The following is an 18,899-nucleotide window of genomic DNA, read 5'->3' as shown; positions in this document are numbered from 1 at the left end:
GGTGCAAAGGAGCAAAAAAATCAAATAACTAACAATACSGGGATGAGGTAGTTGGATGGGCTATTTACAGATGGGCTATGTACAGGTGCAGTGATCTGTGAGCTGCTCTGACAGTTGATGCTTAAAGTTAGTGAGGGAGATATGAGTCTCCAGCTTCAGTGATTTTTGCAATTCGTTCCASTCATTGGCAGCAGAGAACTGGAAGGAAAGGCGGCCAATGAGGAGTTGGCTTTGGGGATGACCAGTGAAATATACCTGCTGGAGCGCGTGCTACGGGTGGGTGCTGCTACGGTGACCAGTGAGCTGAGATAAGGCAGGGCTTAACCTAGCAAAGACTTATAGATGACCTGGAGCCAATGGGTTTTGCGACGAATATGAAGCGAGGGCCAGCCAACGCCAGCATACAGGTCGCAGTGGTGGGTAGTATATGGGGCTTTGGTGACAAAACGGATGGCACTGTGATAGACTGCATCAAATTTGCTGAGTAGAGTGTTGGAGGCTATTTTATAAATGACATCGCTGATGTCAAGGATCGGTAGGATAGTCAGTTTTACGAGGGTATGTTTGGCAGCATGAGTGAAGGAGGCTTTGTTGCGAAATAGGAAGCCGATTCTAAGATTTAATTTTGGATTGGAGATGCTTAATGTGAGTCTGGAAGAGAGTTTACAGTCTAACCAGACACCAAGGTATTTGTAATTGTCCACATATTCTAAGTCAGAACTGTCAGAGTAGTGATGCTGGACGGGCGGGCAGGTGAGGGCAGCCGATCGATTGAAGAGCATGCATTTAGTTTTACTTGCATTTAAGAGCAGTTGGAGGCCACGGAAAGGAGAGTTGTATGGCATTGAAGCTCGTCTGGAGGTAGTTAACACACAGTGTCCAAAGAAGGGCCAGAAGTATACGGAATGGTGTCATCTGCGTAAATGTGGATCAGGAATCACCAGCAGCAAGAGCGACATTGTTGATATATATCAGAGAATAGAGTCGGCCCGAGAATTGAACCCTGTGGCACCCCCGTAGAGACTGCCAGAGGTCCGGACAACCAGGCCCTCCGATTTGACACACTGAACTCTGTCTGATAAGTAGTTGGTGAACCAGGCGAGGAAGTAATTTGAGAAACAAGGCTGTTGAGTCTGCCAATAAGAATGTGGTGATTGACAAGAGTCAAAAGCCTTGGCCAGGTAGATGAATACGGCTGCACAGTATTGTATTTTATCGATGGCGGTTATGATATTGTTTAGGACCTTGAGCGTGGCTGAGGTGCACCCATGACCAGCTCGGAAACCAGATTGCATAGCGGAGAAGGTATGGTGGGATTCGAAATGGTCGGTAATCTGTTTGTTAACTTGGCTTTCGAAGACCTTAGAAAGGCAGGGTAGGATAAGATATAGGTCTGTAACCGTTTGGGTCTAGAGTGTCTCCCCCTTTGAAGAGGGGAATGACCGCGGCTGCGTTCCAATCTTTGGGGATCTCAGATGATACGAAAGAGAGGTTGAACAGGCTAGTAATAGGGGTTGCAACAATTGCGGCGGATCATTTTAGAAAGAGAGGGTCCAGATTGTCTAGCCCAGATGATTTGTAGGGGTCCAGATTTTGCAACTCTTTCAGAACATCAGCTATCTGGATTTGGGTGAAGTAGAAATGGGGGAGGTTTGGGCAAGTTGCTGTGGGGGGTGCAGGGCTGTTGACCGGGGTAGGGGTAGCCAGGTGGAAAGCATGGCCAGCCGTAGAAAAATGCTTATTTAAATTCTCAATTATAGTGGATTTATCGGTGGTGACAGTGTTTCCTAGCCTCAGAGCAGTGGGCAGCTGGGAGGAGGTGCTTTTATTCTCCATGGACTTTACAGTGTCCCAGAACTTTTTGGAGTTTATGCTTCGGGATGCAAATTTCTGTTTGAAAAAGCTAGCCTTTGCTTTCCTAACTGCCTGTGTATATTGGTTCCTAACTTCCCTCAAAAGTTGCATATTGTGGGGGCTATTCGATGCTAATGCAGTACGCCACAGGATGTTTTTGTGCTGGTCAAGGGCAGTCAGGTCTAGAGATAACCAAGGGCTATATCTGTTCCTGGTTCTAAATTTCTGAATGGGGCATGCTTATTTAAGATGGTGAGGAAAGCACTTTTAAAGAATAACCAGGCATCCTCTACTGACGGAATGAGTTCAATATCCTTCCAGGATACCCGGGCCAGGTCGATAGAAAGGCCTGCTCGTTGAAGTGTTTTAGGGAGTGTTTGACAGTGATGAGGGAACGTTTGACAGTCTACTAGCTAGTAAGGATATTGTGCAATCAAAGTAAATAATATTTGAACCAGTGAGATAATAATCAATCCATAAATGGCAACATTTACTAAAAAGCACTGCATGTGAAACTTTGTGGAACGTTGAGATCCTGAACACTACAATAGACTGAATTTTGACCATGTGAGAGGCCCATGTGCAACATTCCTATAGAGATAGATAGAAGACTCTAGTACCCRAAGGCCGTTTTAGCATGKGCAGTCCCATAGAGGACTTTCACCACTTTAAAGTAGTCAACTGACACTTCATATGGGTTAAGGAAGGATCACATAATTCCATCCAGGTCCCCGAGGGATCATCCAATGCAGTCTAGGTGGCAGCGTGCACCCTTCCAGTTTGTTTGCCAACTCAAAGAAGTAGTAGAAGAAGAAAATGGACTACTTCAAAATCAGAGGCGTCTGGTGGGAGGAGCTATATTGGCTCATTGCAATAGCGGGAATGGAATAAAAGGAACTGAGTCAAGCATGTGGTTTCCATTCATTTGATGTGTTTGATACCATTCCATTGAGGAAACTTTTTTTTAAAGATGCTACATAAAATTACCACCCATCTTGGGAGAGCAGCGATGATGAGCAATTCACTACCCTGTCATGCAGTGTGTTGTAATGGAGACAGTGTCTCCTAACTAGCAAGAAGTAATTGATGTCTAATTGTTGTCTTGGTTTACTTGGTTTACTTATAAGGGCTCCCGAGTGGTGCAGCTGTCTAAGGCACTGCATCGCAGTGCTAGAGGCGTCCCTACAGACCCCGGTTTTATCCCAGGCTGTATCACAACTGGCCGTGATCGGGAGTCCCATAGGTCGGCGCACAATTGGCCCAGCGTAGTCCGGCTTAGGGGAGGGTTTTGCTGGGGTAGGCAGTCATTGTAAATAAGAATTTGTTCTTGACTGACTTGCCTAGTTAAATAAAGGTTAAATAAAAAATACAAAAATACATTCCAGCCACTAAAATGAGCCCGTTCTCCTATAGCTCCTCCCACCATCCTTCTCTGTTCAAAATGGAGGTGTCCTCAGTGGCGCTGCTCGTGCTCTAACAGACGTCTTAATAGGACAGATACAAYGATGCGATGTCTATCTAAGTCTATGAACATTCCTGCAATATATTTTTTCTATCGTTCACTAACTCGTACAGTAGGTGGCAGCAATACACTTTATAGGTTGAAGTCTGCTAATAAACCTCGAAGAAGAAGATTCGCCAACAATAAGGGGTTTCGATTAATCTGTCCCGGGTGACCAAAGGTAGGAAATTGATTGCGTTTGTTTTGAAACCGGGCTGCCTCCCGGGCGTGAGCCAGGTGCCCCGTTCAAAGCCCACTGCGTAGTCGCTTAAAAAAAACGTTAAGTGACGTAATTAAGCATGTGGAAATTAGTAGGATTCGGTGTTTTCACATGCGAAAGTGATTGCTTTTGATAAAAAAACGCTTTATCTGCCTTCCCAATGAAGACTAGTTTGAAAATGCTAAGAGATGTTGTATGATTCTGGACGATCCACCGTGCTGTCTTGTGGACAACATGGCCGAGTGGCGCAGATTACTGTTCTATTTGAAAAGTGCGGTCCTCCCTCACCGCTTTTGCCCATTCACGTCACGGGCCAGAGTCYGGTGCCCCACGGTTCAGCATAATCGAATTGACTCATTGGTCCCTTCCGCCCCATGTCATTTGATTGGTGAAGTAGTTTGCACTGCAGTCACGAGGAATGTAGCAACATGAACTGTCAGACACAGACGGTGCACTTGACATGGAGAGGTATCGGTAAGCTGTCTTCTTTTTTCTTTTGGGAACTTGGAGTAGACTAGACAAAATAGCACCCGGTACATTCATTGCCTTTGGCAAACTAGCATGTCACCTATCTATAAATATCGCGCATACTATATGGATAGAGCAAGGTTAATTGGCTGTCTATAGCTAACGTTAGGTAATTTAGATAATGGGCATTTCCATGTAAAACGCCCCATGATTCACGAGCACTAACGAAGTTCATAAGAGCACATTATATTTGGTGTCAAATGAATGCTAAGAGTCTATATTGTAATGAAACAGCAGGGARCAGGCCTCGAACCCTCGACCTTCTTGCCCGAAGTCCAGTGCGCTTTCGACTGTCGATTTCCGCGCATATAAACCCAGGTCGTTACAATATATATATATATTTTCTACGAAATGCGTCATTCTGTTACCAAATAKGTAAGTGACCAATAAATCAGTAACCGGATGACTGCAACTTAATTGTCTACTATGGGAACTCCTAGTAGTCACAACTCTGTTGGGTCACCTTCTACTGTAACGTTACTGTCATAGTTATGTTCATAACTGTTTTCTTTGTCTTTCGTGTGGTGGTCAACGCAGATGTGTGAAACAAGTCTTAACTGTCTGTCGCTGTCTTCCTCTTGCTCTCTCATCCTGTTTGTCTCTGTCTGTCTTTCTTCTCTCTCCAGTTAATGTCATCTCTCGCAGCTCTTATGGAGACCTACCCATGAGCCCCCTCTATCCATTTACTGTAACCAGCTTTCCCACCCTCTGAGAACTGACTGACACCCCGGGTGTCCATGGACGTTGGAATATAGTTGAAATTTGGTCAATCCAAATCTGAACCAATCATAGACGTCTGTTTCACAAGTTTGGACAGTACAGTGAATACAACTAGAGTAGAATGTAGGTCAGTATGTAGAGTTCAGTATAGTACAGTAGAGCCCACTAGAGTACAGTATAATTTACTGTAATGAACTACTGTGCTGTACTGTGATGTCCGAACTTGTGAAACAGATGTCTATGCTTGATCCAGACCATCCAAATTTGGTTTTGTTTTGGAGCGGAGCTCATTAGAAGTGTCAGTGTGCGAATCCTCATACTAACATACTTAATAGTATGCAAAAAAAATTAAATAGTACTCAATGCGTCATATATTGTGAGATTGCGTTGACACGTGCCATTCGTTAATTTTGGTACAGCGTGTCAATTCATCTGATTATCAGCTGTTGTCAAAGACGAGTGAATTGTACTAGATCAAATGTAGAAATGAGTGTGCAGTTTAAGTATGTAGTATGCTTGTATGGGTATTTTGACAGGGYTAGTGTGTAGAGTAATACCCAAACATGCAAAGGAGGATTTACACTACCGTTCAAAAGTTTGGGGTCACTTACGGACGCCTCACAAGTCCTCAACTGGCAGCTTCATTAAATAGTACCCGCAAAACACCAGTCTCAACGTCAACAGTGAAGAGGCGACTCTAGGATGCTGGCCTTCTAGACAGAGTTYCTCTGTCCAGTGTCTGTGTTCTTTTGCCCATCTTAATCTTTTCTTTTCATTGGCCAGTCTGAGATGTCTTTTTCTTTGCAACTCTGCCTAGAAGGCCAGTATCCCGGAGTCATCTCTTCATTGTTGTCGTTGAAACTGGTGTTTTGCGGGTCATATTTAATGAAGCTGCCAGTTGAGGACTTGTGAGGCGTCTGTTTCTCAAAACTAGACACTTTAATGTACTTGTCCTCTTGCTCAGTTGTGCACCGGGGCCTCCCACTCTTTTCTTGTCTGGTTAGCGCCAGTTTGCGCTGTTCTGTGAAGGAAGTAGTACACAGCGTTGTACGAGATCTTCAGTTCTTGGCAAATTCTCGCATGGAATAGCTTTTCATCAGAACAAGAATAGACTGACGAGTTTCAGAAGAAAATACTTTTTTCTGGCCATGTTGAGCCTGTAATCGAACCCACAAATGCTGATGCTCCAGATACTCAACTGCCTTAAAGAAGGCCAGTTTTATTGCATCTTTAATCAGAACAACAGTTTTCAGCTGTGCTAACATAATTGCAAAAGGGTTTTCTAATGATCAATTAGACTTTTAAAATGATCAACTAACACAACGTGACATTGGAACACAGGAGTGATGGTTGCTGATAATAGGCCTCTATGTAGATATTCCATAAAAAATCWGCCATTTCCAGCTACAATACTCATTTACAACATGAACAATGTCTACACTGTATTTCTGATTATTTTGATGTTATTTTAATGGACTAAACAAATAGCTTTTTTTTATTTAAACAAGGACAKTTCTAAGTGACCCCAAACCTTTGAATGGTAGTGTACACATTTTCGACCTTTGTGTACCTGTTCAGGATACATTGCCATGAAGCGAATTACATTAAACTTGATACATTTCTCTATAGTACAGATCAGAGACCCATGGTGTCATTCTGTTACCATCATTCTGTTACCGGGTGTTTATCCACTTCACTTACTGCRGTTCAATAACCAGAWKWTATGTTTTCAAACTCAAGGTGTCATATACGGTAGCTGACACCCCATTCTTTCTGCAGACATCTTTGAATCTTAATTCCGAGTACATATTTAACCAACTTATTGGAAAACGTGGTCACACAAAACTGAGGGAGATGTTACAGTTATTCTGTTACTAAACTTTACATATTGCGCTGTTCTTCAAGTAAATGTTGTTTTCAAAAATCTGTGGAAATTGTTAAAAGTAGGCCTAGTCCTCGAGTTGTATGGTTTGTTTAACTTTGCAATCAAAGTTTTTTTCTTTGGCATACTTTTAAAGTAAAAATCAGTCTGTTACCATGGAATTGCCCTTATCCCAGGGCATAAAATTAACACCTGCCACCCGCCAAATGCAGTTTGATTTAGGTAGTGGTGGGTAARAATGTCTATTTCACCAGCCACATTGGYGGGTGGTCAATTTGCAGGGCTCTACAGTGAATTACATTTCTGAATAAAAATAGTTAAGGCAAGTTGAGCACATGTGAGTTGCAACTTATTGTAGAAAAATGCTGCAATAGCTGTTTTCAAAGTATGTCTTCTGTTTTGATTCAGAGATGCTAATCGCATAAAGAAATACAAATTCTATATCCCACATCACGCACCAACACTGCCTGGCAGGAGAGCTGTACGCTCTGAGTGAAGTRCTGATAGATTCATTTTTGGAGGCGCTGCGCAGAGGCATAAAAGTTGTTGGTCTAATTTAGTCTAAAGTCTACAAAGTGAGACTTTGTACTCGCTTCTTGGCTATTTAGATTGTTTTGTTCACAAGCTCTGTTATTTTTAAATGTTAGTTTGAGTCTGCTGCTTCAGCTGATAGTGAAGAGATGCCCAAATCGCACACACTGACCCATCAAACTACTTGAGTGACCCTGTTACCTTGGTAACCTCTTGTCATTAAAGGGGCAGYTGAACATTTTGTATCTGATATTTTGRTTAAAAGACTCGGGTCACAAAAAATGTAATTCAATTTAGCAACATACCACATTATTTCTTACTAATAATACATTTCTTGCTTTTAGAAACATTACAAGGCATGGTCATCCATTTTGTTTTTATGTAATTATGGCGAGAGAGCGAGAGAATACTTAAGTTCACACAGGACACCAGATAAGACAGGAGAATCTCACCAGATAGGACAGACTGACCCTAGCCCCCGGCAAATAAATTATTGCAGCATAGATACTGGAGGCTGAGAGGGTCAGGGGACTCTGGCCCTGTCTGACGATAGCCCCGGAAAGGGCCAACCAGGCAGGATATAACCCCACCCACTTCGCCAAGGCACAGCCCCCACACCACTAGAGGGATATCAATAGACCACCAACTTACTACCCTGAGACAAGGCTGAGTATAGCCTACGAAGATCTCTTCCATCGCACAATCCCGAGGGGGGCGCAAAACCGGACAGAAAGATCACATCAGTAGCTCAACTCACTCAAGTCGAGTATAGCAAAAAAAAGCCTGGTACAACGTGACACAACCCTCCGAGGGACGACATGGGAGAGCACTAGTAAGCCAGTGACTCAGCCCCCGTAATAGGCTTAAAGGCAGAGAATCSCAGTGGCGMGAGGGGAGCCAGCCAGGCAGAGACAGCAAGGGCGGTTCATCACTCCAGTGCCTTGCCCTTCACCTTCGCCAACCCAGGGCYAGACTACACTCAATCATAGGACCTACTCAGTAAAGACTTAAAGGTCAAGAGAGTCTGCGTCTCTCACATGGATAGGTAGACCATTCCATAAAAATGTAGTTCTATAGGAGAAAGCCCTGCCTTCAGCTGTTTKCTTAGAAATTCTAGGGACAATAAGRGGGCCTGTGTCTTGTGACCATAGCGTACAAGTAGGGACACTAAGTATGTGGACACCCCTTCAAATTGGTGGATTCGGCTATTTCAGCTACACCCGTTGCTGACCAGTGAATAAAATCGAGCACACAGCCATGCATTCACCATAGACAAACATTGGCAGTAGAATGGCTCRTACTAAAGAGCTCAGTGACTTGCAACGTGGCACTGTCATAGGATGCCACCTTTCCAATAAGTCAGTTCATCAAATTTCTAACCTGCTAGAGCTGCCCCGGTCAACTGTTTATGCCGTTACTGTGAAATGGAAACGTCTAGGATCAACAACAGCTCAACCGTGAAGTGGTAGGCCACACAAGCTCACAGAATGGGACTGCCAAGTGATGAAGCGCATCGCGYGTAAACATCATCTGTCCTCAGTTCCAACGCTCACCGCCGAGTTCCAAACTGCCTCTGGAAGCAATGTTGTTCGATGGGAGCTTCATGAAATGTGTTYCCATGGCCGAGCAGCCACACACAAGCCTAAGGTCACCAAGCGCAATGCCAAGCGTCAGCTGGAGTAGTGTAGAGGTCACCCCGTGCACAAAGCGAGGTCCATACAGAAGTTGTTTGTCGAGATCGATGTGGAAGGACTTGACTGGCCTGCACAGAGCCCTGACCTCAACCCCATCGAACACCTTTGGGATGAGTTGGAACACCGACTGCGAGCCAGGCCTAATCACCCAACAACAATGACGGGTAGGCCGTCATTGTAAATAAGAATTTGTTCTTAACTGACTTCCCTAGTTAAATAAATGTTCAATAAAATAAATAAAAATAAAACCTCGCTAATGCTCATTGTTGCGTGGACTTGCTTCCATTCAGCCATCTTCCAACATCTAGTGGAAAGCCTTCCCAGAAGAGTGGAGGCTGTTATAAGAGCAAAAGGGGGGGACCAACTCCATATTAATGCCCATGACTTTGGAATGAGATGTTCGAGCAGGTGTCCACGTACTGTTTGGTCACGTAGTGTATGTACAGCAGGACCAAATTGGAGACATTGGTAGGAGAAAGTCCAGTAAAACCTTGGAATCAGCCCTAGCCTTAACAGGAAGCCAGTGTAGATAGGCTAGCGCTGGAGTAATATGGTCTAGTTGTCTGGTTCTAGTCAATTGTAGCAGCTGTGTTTAGCACTAACTGAAGTTTATTTAGTGCTTCATCCGGGTAGCCGGAAAGAAGAGCATTGCAGTAGTCTAATCTAGAAGTGACAAAAGCATGGATTCGTTTTTCGGCCTAATTTTTGGACAAAAAGTTTCAGATGTTTTAATGTTACGAAGATGGAAAAATGCTGCCCTTGAAATATTCTTTATATGTTTGTCAAAAGAGATCAGGGTCCAGAATGACGCAGAGGTCCTTCACAGTTTTTTTTAAAATATTTGAGACGGCTTTTGCAACCATAAACAGCAGATCTCTTTGTTTTTTGGGACCTAAAACTAGCATCGCTGTTTTGTCCGATTTGTTTAAAAGTAGCTTACACTGTCAGAAGGTTGCATTAGGCTACAAAGTAACTACTAGCTAACTGGTAGACTGTGGGTTGCATTTGGTGTGTGTTTACCAGTTACCCATCTAACTTCTACCTAGTATTTACATGGTAGTTACATATGWTGTCAAAGTCATTGGAATCACATTTTCTGGATGTCGTCAGTGGATAAATGTAGACTTTGTTATTTAGCTATCTTAGTGTTCAGTTTTGAGGAACATGCGTGTGMAAAAACTACTAAATTGTTTTATTTCTACAGACTTTTTTCCCAGAAATGTTTCAATTGTGTAAGACATTGTCATTACTSCTGTTTTTAGGGACTCTAAATTGAAATCGTAGTAGTTGACTGACCTCCATGTATTTTCTGTTTTCAGTGACTGGTAGTGACATCAGCAACCCCRTCAGCGTGGCCAGCCACGAGAGCTGCTATCTGAGGACTTAAGCCACCACCGCCACTATGAAGGTCCCTGCCACCCTCAATATTTCATATGGGGACATGGATCCCTCTGACACCCCTCCCACCATGTCCATTGACAAGCTCTTCCCAGCACTCCTGGAGTGTTTTGGGATCATCTTGTGTGGCTACATTGCTGGGCGTGCAAACATCATCACATCCACACAGGGCAAAGGATTGGGGAACTTTGTGTCCAAGTTTGCCCTCCCAGCATTGCTCTTTAAGAACATGGTACTGTTGGACTTTGGCAATGTCATCTGGCCATTTCTGTGGAGTATTCTCATCGCCAAAGTGTCTGTGTTTTTCATTGTGTGTGTGATTACACTTCTGGTTGCCAGTCCTGACACTCGCTTCAGCAAAGCTGGTCTCTTCTCAATCTTTGCTACTCAAAGCAACGACTTTGCTTTGGGATATCCTATTGGTGAGTCTTGTGTTCTTCTTCTTTCCATCCTTTCAGTTTCACTCCACTTGATGACGGAAAAAGGAAACCGCACACTGCTCTTGATAGTAACACTGATCTTTAATAAGCTTACGTATCGGTGCGTCATTTTATTAAAGATCAGTGTTACTATCGAGAGCAGTGTGCGGTTTCCTTTTTCCTTCATCTTGTTCAACTGTTACCATGCACCTGCAGAAAAGATTGCTCAGATKTGCGAGTGCCTTTTGAGTTTCACTCCACTTAAAATTTGAGAGCCTCCTCCTTGCAGAACCTCAGAACAAAGGAAATTGATGTCTTTTATACTATAAATCTTATTTGGTTGGTTTGTGACACAGATTTTGATTCASTCTGCTCTCCTCCCTAAAATATACCTTCCTAAACTGTACCTATTTTTTTTTGTTTTCTTCTTCACAGTTGAGGCCTTGTATAAGAACACCCACCCAGAGTACCTACAGTACATCTACCTGGTGGCCCCAGTGTCTCTCATGCTTCTCAACCCAATTGGCTTTGCCTTCTGTGAGATCCAGAAGTGGAGGGACCAGAGAGACCGGCAGCAGAACAAACTCCAGATAGTGGGTGTGGTCATCCTTCAGGTTCTGAAGAACCCCATCGTCTTCATGGTTGTTATTGGCATTATCTTCCACTTCATCCTGGCCCAGAAGATCCCTGCTTTCATGGAGCAGTTTGTGGACGGCCTGGCTAACTCTTTTGGAGGAGCGGCCCTGTTCTACTTGGGCCTCTCCATGGTGGGCCAGTTGGGAAAGCTCACCAGGTCTACTGTTGTAGCCCTGATCCTGCTCATCACTGCAAAGCTGTGAGTGTTTTTGGGTGGAATTAGGAGGGATTGTTTGAGTTTGAAAATGTTAGGGTAGATTATTACATGTGTACAGTATAATGTTTTTTTTTTTTTTTACCTAATCCTGACTTAAGCATACATGAACTGTGATACAATTTAATATTCATATAGGCCTGCAGTTCATCCTGTTCTTAAAGGGTTAGTTGTAATTATACATTGTCAGGACCWAAGACCACACCTGCTTGTTATTACATTTTGTGTTGGTGTAATGCCATGCAGGTCTGGGCCTGTCGGAGAGCTGACAACATGTTATTGACTCAGAACTAACTGTAGATCCATATAGGTCTGTCACACACAAGGGAACCGTAGGCTCAGGACTGCCATTGTATTGTGTATTACCAACGTTCTTCAATGCTGGCACCCACCCACATTTCAGTGTTTTGACCTGCAGAATGTTATTGTCAAGGGTTAGGAGAAGAAATAAAGTCTCTTCCTTCTCACCTGACGATTCATTGTGAAGGAATCCAGCATTTCTCTTGTAAACTTTAGAAACATTCAACTTTAAAKAGCGTGTTTTTTTTTGTGTGTTTTTTTCTGGAGGTTGGTGATGCCGTTGATCTGTCGAGAAATGGTGGAGCTACTGTATGCCRACCACACCAACTCTGGTCTCAACCAATCCAGTCTCTCCAACTATGCCTTCCTCTATGGAGTCTTCCCTACCGCCCCCAGTGTGGCCATCTATGCTGCTCACTATAACATGGAGCTACAAGTTGTAAGTCATCAACCTTCTCTTGTATGGATAGAAATTAGGGATGCGCCGATATGACATTTTTGACCGATATCCAATATTTTCCTTGCCCCCAAAACAACGATACCGATATTTYTTTTTAAATGGTGGCCTTTTAAGCATTCTAGTACAGTTAAATAGTTGAAACACACACACTGACCAAAAAGTTATTTTGTTGGCATTTACGTATGTCCCCATTACCAGTAAAACGTAATCAAAACCTATTTCTTTCACTTATTTGCTGTGCTGTTTTGTTGTTCGGTCTCAACCAGGATTTCATCATACATGTCAAGCAGTGAAGTTCCAGCTCTGTCTGTCCGTGGCRCCTCTTCCTTGGTGCGCACTGTCACTGTGTCCGTTTCCATCTTGTCCAACTGTGTCTGGAACATTTCACGTAAACCCTGTTTCTTGTCTGCATCGAAGTAGCGGTCCTTATACCTAGCATCGCGCATGGTGGAGACACAGTAGAGGCTCAGAGAGAATGTTACCGAATCGCTTGTTCACAGCCTCAAGTAGAGTACTTTTCCAAGTTAACCCCACAGTCTGTGTCGGCATTTTTGTTGAGCAGGCGTTTCAATGCCATGACAGAGGGTATAATGTCTGCTGCAGACACAGTTTGATTAGCTTATTTCTCCAGTCAGTTGTTCGAATGGATCTAGGAGTGTTCAAGTTTCAAACATGTTCTCAAATGCCATTGAAATGGCAGCAGCGGTATGAGAACAAACACATTCTTGAGCATGCAATATGGCTTTCCTCAGTACGAGGTCCTCGTTGACCCACTGTGCTGTCAGACTCAATGCTCATGGGGCTGATATCGCTGGTCCAAATGCCAGTCATGAAGCTAATAGCAGTGATGCCCATAGCAAGTAGCTCATAGATGTGAGTTTCAACAATACTGTGTAACTCTGGTAGGGCAACATTTGAAAAATAGCGCCTACTTGGTAGTGTTTACTGCTGCTCGATCAGTCGGCGAAAGCCAACATCATCCACGACAGAGATCCGTTAATTGTCAAGGGCAATGAATACCATTATCTTGGCATTTAATGGATTTCGCCATTGAGTTGTCTCGCTGAAATGTTCTTACTCTTTCAAAAGACTGCTCGACTTGTTGACTGCTCGATCCACACAGCAGACATTGTGGGCTAGGTTAGGAATGCTGTGTTGCACAGGTAGTGCTGTTTTATATTATGTCGTGCATCCCTAATAGAAATGTATGCCATAGGAAGACATTGACAGTGTCATAATTGTTTTCTAACAGGTTACCTCGGGGATGGTACTAAGCACATTCCTCTCAGCTCCCATAATGTATGTTTCTGCTTGGTTGCTGACAATACCATGGATGGACCCTAAGCCATTGATGGATTCACTGCAGAATGTCAGCTTTAATGTCAGCATCATCAGCTTAGTTACACTGGTGAGTTGTTGACTGCCTCCCACCATTATGAACGAAGAACTATCATTAACTGTAGTCTTTATCTCCTGACTGGCTTTGTGCTGGTTAGCCTATTTTATTTCAGACAGGGTGGTCGGATTTCAGGAAATTATAAGCCCCAAGCAGGGTGCTGTGTTGATTTGTACTAAAGTTTCTTTGTACCTAATCCCATTTATATTGTGGAATTCGGGGACAGTAGTATTAGGTGATACTGTCTAGGCTGGGCTACATCAATTCTGTATTGAAAAAGGGATACAATGATATTGAAAAGCGCAGGAAGTCTATGAMCAGCAGGGATGGGGATATGACTTGAAACCAAGCAGTTCAAAGTCATCAGAAGGATGTCTGTCTGGTGCCAATGATATGATACGTGAGACTTACTTCCTCCTATAATGTGACCTCAGTTTCACTTCTGTAACGAACCGGGAACACATTGCTAGTAAAAATCTGATGGTGTAAAAAGGACTTTATAAATACATTTGATTTGGGACTGTTTATTTTCTGTTCCTGCTCCCCTTCGGCTGGCCATTTTATTTTTATTTGTTTTCTAGACTGGTCATATGCAGTTTTATTTGTCACATGCGCCATATACAACTGGTGTAGACTTTACTGTGAAATGCTTGCTTAGAATGCAACTGTATACAGGGAGTACCAGTGCCAGGTCAATGTGCAGAGGTATTTGAGGTAAATATGTACATGAAGGCAGGGTAAAATGGCTAGGCATCAGGATGAATAATGAGAGTAAAATAAAGAACAGAGTAGCAGCAGCAAATTGAGTGTGTGTGTTGTCGGTATACATGCACGTGTATATAGTGAATGTGATSGTGTCAGGCATGTGGAGGTCCTGGTCTGGGGTCTTTTTATTTCAGCTGAAACATGGGACCAACAATTTWGAAATGTTGTGTTTAATCTTTTTGGTCTAGGATGCATGTGGTGTTATGATTTGGATTTATGAAATTGCAATTCTGGTTTACATRAAGACGTATGGTTTGTGTAGACGAGCATATCTAGTTTTGAGGTCTTTTTGTTACAGGTTTGGACAGTAACTGTCATGTTCCTGAGTAAGAAATTCAAGAGACTGCCTCACATGTTCACCCTCAACCTGTTCCTGGCACAGGCAAGGCTTTTGAATATCGGTTACTTTTCACAAAAACATTCATCAACTGACGTATTGTATGTTCATGGAATAATGTTGAACATATCATATTGTCCACAGTAGAAAGTTGTAAGTGCAATATCACTGTGTAAAAGTTGTCATTGATTGCTGCTTTCTATTGACGKGTGCCTCTCCGTGCGTCCAGATTCTAGCTTGTGTCGGCATGATCTTGTGGAACTTTGTCGTGCGCCAAGACAGCTTCATTGGACACGTGTTGACATTCACACTGTTGTACGGCTCACTGTACAGTACTTACGTGTGGCCAGGTATGTCCGTCACCCGCACGACCATCAACGTTATACCACCACCATTCTCTCCTACATCATGCTGTTGTGTTGCGTGTTTAACATACTGTGATTCGAAAGGAAAAAGTGAAAGGTGCGGCGTCTAGCGACGATGATGATCTCGAGCTAGAGTGCGCATTGTGGTTTTAGGTCTGATAGCGCTTTCCCTTGTGCTGATGAAGAGCGGTGGTGAGCTGAAGGTTGCGCCAGGCTTCCTGGTGATTRCAGGCTGGGGGTGAGTCATGATTTATTTATTTTTTTCCACTGAAATAATGAAATAGCTGGAAACCAAGGGACCTTTTTTTGTTTGTTGAATCTGCTGCTCAAACATAGTCCTTATCTAATGCCAACAGAGTCCCAGGCCTTGTGGCAGCAGTGCTCCTCCTAACTGGGGAGAGGATGCCTGACACCATCGACTCKGCGTTCTTCTACGGGACGCCCCAGGTGAGACGGACTGGGGAAAGTAGACATTCAGAATCGCCTCTCGTAGAACATGACTTCATCATCCTGACCTCCCGTCTTTTTGACTTGCGCAGAACATCTGCACCTCAGTTGTGCTTGCCTTCAGCATAGTGYTGAGTGGGGGCTCATTGATGGGCCTCAGTCGAGGCACGTGGGATTCGAAGTACCAGGTCCTGGAGAGAGACTCTCTGTTAGGCACTACTGAGGATCTGAGGCCCCAGAGTTGCCCCGATACCCAAACTCTCCCAGATATGTTGGAGCCAGGCAGAACCGGAAGCATCAACCAAGGTATACTTGCGTTAGCAGGATTTATGACATGTATATTACAGTAGACTTGTTAATCAAGTGTGTGATGCTGATCAAATGTATCCTCTGTGCGTGTTGTCAGAGTGCCATATGTGTGACTGTGCGCCGTCCCAGCCCATGCCTGATATGATTGTCAGCACAAACAAAAATGACGCGCTTCTCATCGAGCCAGGTAGTGATTTTAAGAAACCTCCTAACCTACATCCCTCTAGTCTTCATTTCAATTTGTTGTGTCAGATACCTCCTCTTCCTGTAGACAAATGATATCGTTAAACCAAGGGCAAGGAGTTTCCCTGGTCAGGACAGGTGGTCAGACCAGGAAATCCTCCTTGCCCCAGTTATCCCCACACAAATGTCACGCTTAGGTTAAGTGATTCATTTGAAACTATGTCATTAACCTGTGGGTCACTAGCCATGTCTGCTCTGTGTCCTTCCTCAGGTCAGTGTGGGACTGGCTGTGAGTCCACAGGCTGTCTACTGGCCCAGGAAGAGCAGCAGAGGCAGCTAGCAGACAGACAGGTGGCCCGCCACGTGCTCCTATGCCTGCTACTGACCGTCAGCCTATTAGCTGTGAGTGACTCAACATCACACAAAGCTCCCTCAGGATAAGATAAAACCTAATTGGTTGGGATGTTGCTCAAGGGTCAGTCAATGTAGTGATGAAATGTTGTGCTAGAGTATTATGCCATTACCTCACAGCTAGGCCTACCTTATGCAACAAAGCCTGTTGATTTTGTTTTACCCCTGTCCTGCCCTTCAGTGTTTGGGTTAGTATGATGATCCCTGTTGCATGTCTCTCTCCACGTTTTTAGAACCTGTCCAGCTGCCTGTGGTGGCTGTTTAATCAAGTTCCTGGGAGACTCTACTTAGAGCTGCAGTTCTTCTGTGCTGTGGTCAACTATGGACAGGTACAATAGGCCTCCCTGGCCTAGACATAATGGCATTAACAACTRCTCTATTCATTTTAATTGTGGTGTTTACATATGTGTTTTCTGTCCTCAGGGCTTCATCTCATTTGGGATTTTTGGTCTGGACAAACATTTAATAATACTGCCATTTAAAAAGAGGTAAGTGGTTCCCTGACAAGCATTTCATAGGATCTAGTAGTAAGCTGTGTTGAATAAGAAGCCGTGACATGTATTTTTGTCCAGGATGTCCAGTCTGTGGCATAGTATGAAGCCAGAGGAGCAGCCTCAACTGGTTGTGTCTGACGACATCGTGATGACCTGCACTCAATTCACCACGTACCACAAAGAGCAGTGTGTCCGGGACATTGTCCAGAAGAAGAGGTCAGGGGTCTGACTTTGCTTATGATTTGACAGTCTGGCATAGTTTTTGTATACCCATCCCTAATATAAATTATTTTTTTCATGGCTTTTGGTGCATGGGTTGTGTTCTCTCTTGCTTTTGTCTGTGCGCCATCTTCCTCCTGTCTATCGGCTCCCTCCTCCCCCTCTCTTTCTGTCATTCCTATTGGCGTTGGTAGCTGTGGGGAGTGCCTAACTGGCCTGTTGGTGAATCTGTCCTCCGACACACAGGTGTGGGGAGAGGATGGTGGCGGACACTTTTCTTGGCAGTGAGCTGGTGGAGTGGCTGTTGCAGGTGGGTCTGTCACAGGACCGAGGAGAGGCCCTGCTCTACGGTGGCCGACTGCAGCAGGGTGGGGTTCTCCAGCACATCACCCAGGAGTACGGCTTCCAAGATGACGAGCTGCACTACCGCTTCACAGCGTAAGGTGGGCCCTGGGCAGGCCCAGTCTCAAGGGCTCTCCTGAGGCACAGGATGACAGAGGTCGGCTACCTACCAAACCTGAAACCAGGTCTCTACCTACCTAGCAGTAATAACCAATAGAGGTGAATTGAAGAGTGCTGCTTTTTGAAATACTCATACTGTTTTGCACATGGGAAATATGCAGTCATAACAAGCATTGAGCACTTGTTTTTCTTTTGAACTGTCCATTGTAATATGTTTGTGCGGTACTGTATGCATAACGAGATTTAAGTTTGTCAAGGAGGCAGAACTAATAATGAATAATCTTGCAAAATGATGGATGTCAAATATCTTGCATTATCATCAAGTTATACAGACTAGCTTGTATACCCTTGATGACACTCGTATACCATGAGGCTGATTGAACATGTTTTTATTTCGTTCGGATGACAAGAATGGTATTTGTCAATGTGACTTCAGGTATTAAAAATAGAAGCCTGTAATGTTGCTTCAGGTATTAAAAATAGAAGCCTGTAATGTTCCTGTGTATTCTAAAAATCCTTAATTTGGCCATTGTTTAGAACTTGAAAATAGGACACGGCATCTATTTTGAATAATGTAGATGGAATGGTGTCAAATGTTTATGGATGCAGACTTGTCTGCTAAGGCAGAATTGTGTTTTTGGTTTAGACTTGTTTTAATGATTCTTGGCCAAGAAATATATTTCTGATCAGCTATCTTTTGGGATTTTTAAATACACAATWACATTTCAGTTTGTTGGGAGAAAAGGAGTACAATACCAAATGTGCCAGATTAAATGTAATCTGTATKATGTGTTATTTTGGAGCGATGTTACTTTGTCCTTTTAATGGGGTTGTGCTTATTACTGTTGCTAATAAGGTAACTGAGCCATGTATACACCTCGTTTGGCATTATGAATGTTTGAATGATGGTTTGTCAATGTATTTTTTTTATGTCACTTGACCGAGAATATACGGTGTCATGTACTTTGAAGCCAACTAATGCTGCATGTTCCTCTGATTCCCAGCCTGTTCTGAAAAAAACTAAACTATTGCACCTCTGGTTTACGCGATTCCTTTTATACTGGGTTAAAACAGAACTGGTGAATACATGGTGTGGTAACGCGTGGGTGTGGCTCTTTAGGGCTTTTCAGGGTGTTTACAGATGCCTGACGGCA

General features: G+C 43.7%; 1 protein-coding gene across 2 annotated transcripts; it reads left to right on the top strand.

The window, feature by feature from the left end:
• Positions 1 to 3,939: 3,939 nt before the first annotated feature.
• On the top strand, positions 3,940 to 18,784 carry gpr155a (G protein-coupled receptor 155a). 2 transcript variants are annotated; one of them, XM_023981192.2, is made up of 16 exons: positions 3,940 to 4,049; positions 10,250 to 10,750; positions 11,183 to 11,582; positions 12,165 to 12,336; positions 13,610 to 13,765; positions 14,817 to 14,900; positions 15,085 to 15,205; positions 15,374 to 15,458; positions 15,577 to 15,667; positions 15,760 to 15,973; positions 16,074 to 16,163; positions 16,431 to 16,561; positions 16,804 to 16,899; positions 16,994 to 17,058; positions 17,143 to 17,280; positions 17,530 to 18,784. In XM_023981192.2, exons 2-16 carry the CDS (start codon positions 10,333 to 10,335, stop codon positions 17,723 to 17,725), a joined length of 2,457 nt encoding a protein of 818 aa, XP_023836960.1. In that variant the 5' UTR covers positions 3,940 to 4,049; positions 10,250 to 10,332; the 3' UTR covers positions 17,726 to 18,784. The 2 variants fall into 2 exon arrangements, with proteins under 2 accessions (XP_023836960.1, XP_070293661.1); XM_070437560.1 differs by lacking the exon at positions 3,940 to 4,049 and adding an exon at positions 4,458 to 4,478.
• The last annotated feature ends 115 nt before the right edge of the window (positions 18,785 to 18,899 follow it).

Source organism: Salvelinus sp. IW2-2015, linkage group LG36 (genome assembly GCF_002910315.2).
Source record: "Salvelinus sp. IW2-2015 linkage group LG36, ASM291031v2, whole genome shotgun sequence".
NCBI classification, from domain to species: Eukaryota; Metazoa; Chordata; class Actinopteri; order Salmoniformes; family Salmonidae; genus Salvelinus; species Salvelinus sp. IW2-2015.
The sequence above is the reverse complement of the archived record's forward strand: the minus strand, read 5'-3'. Positions and strand labels throughout refer to the sequence as shown.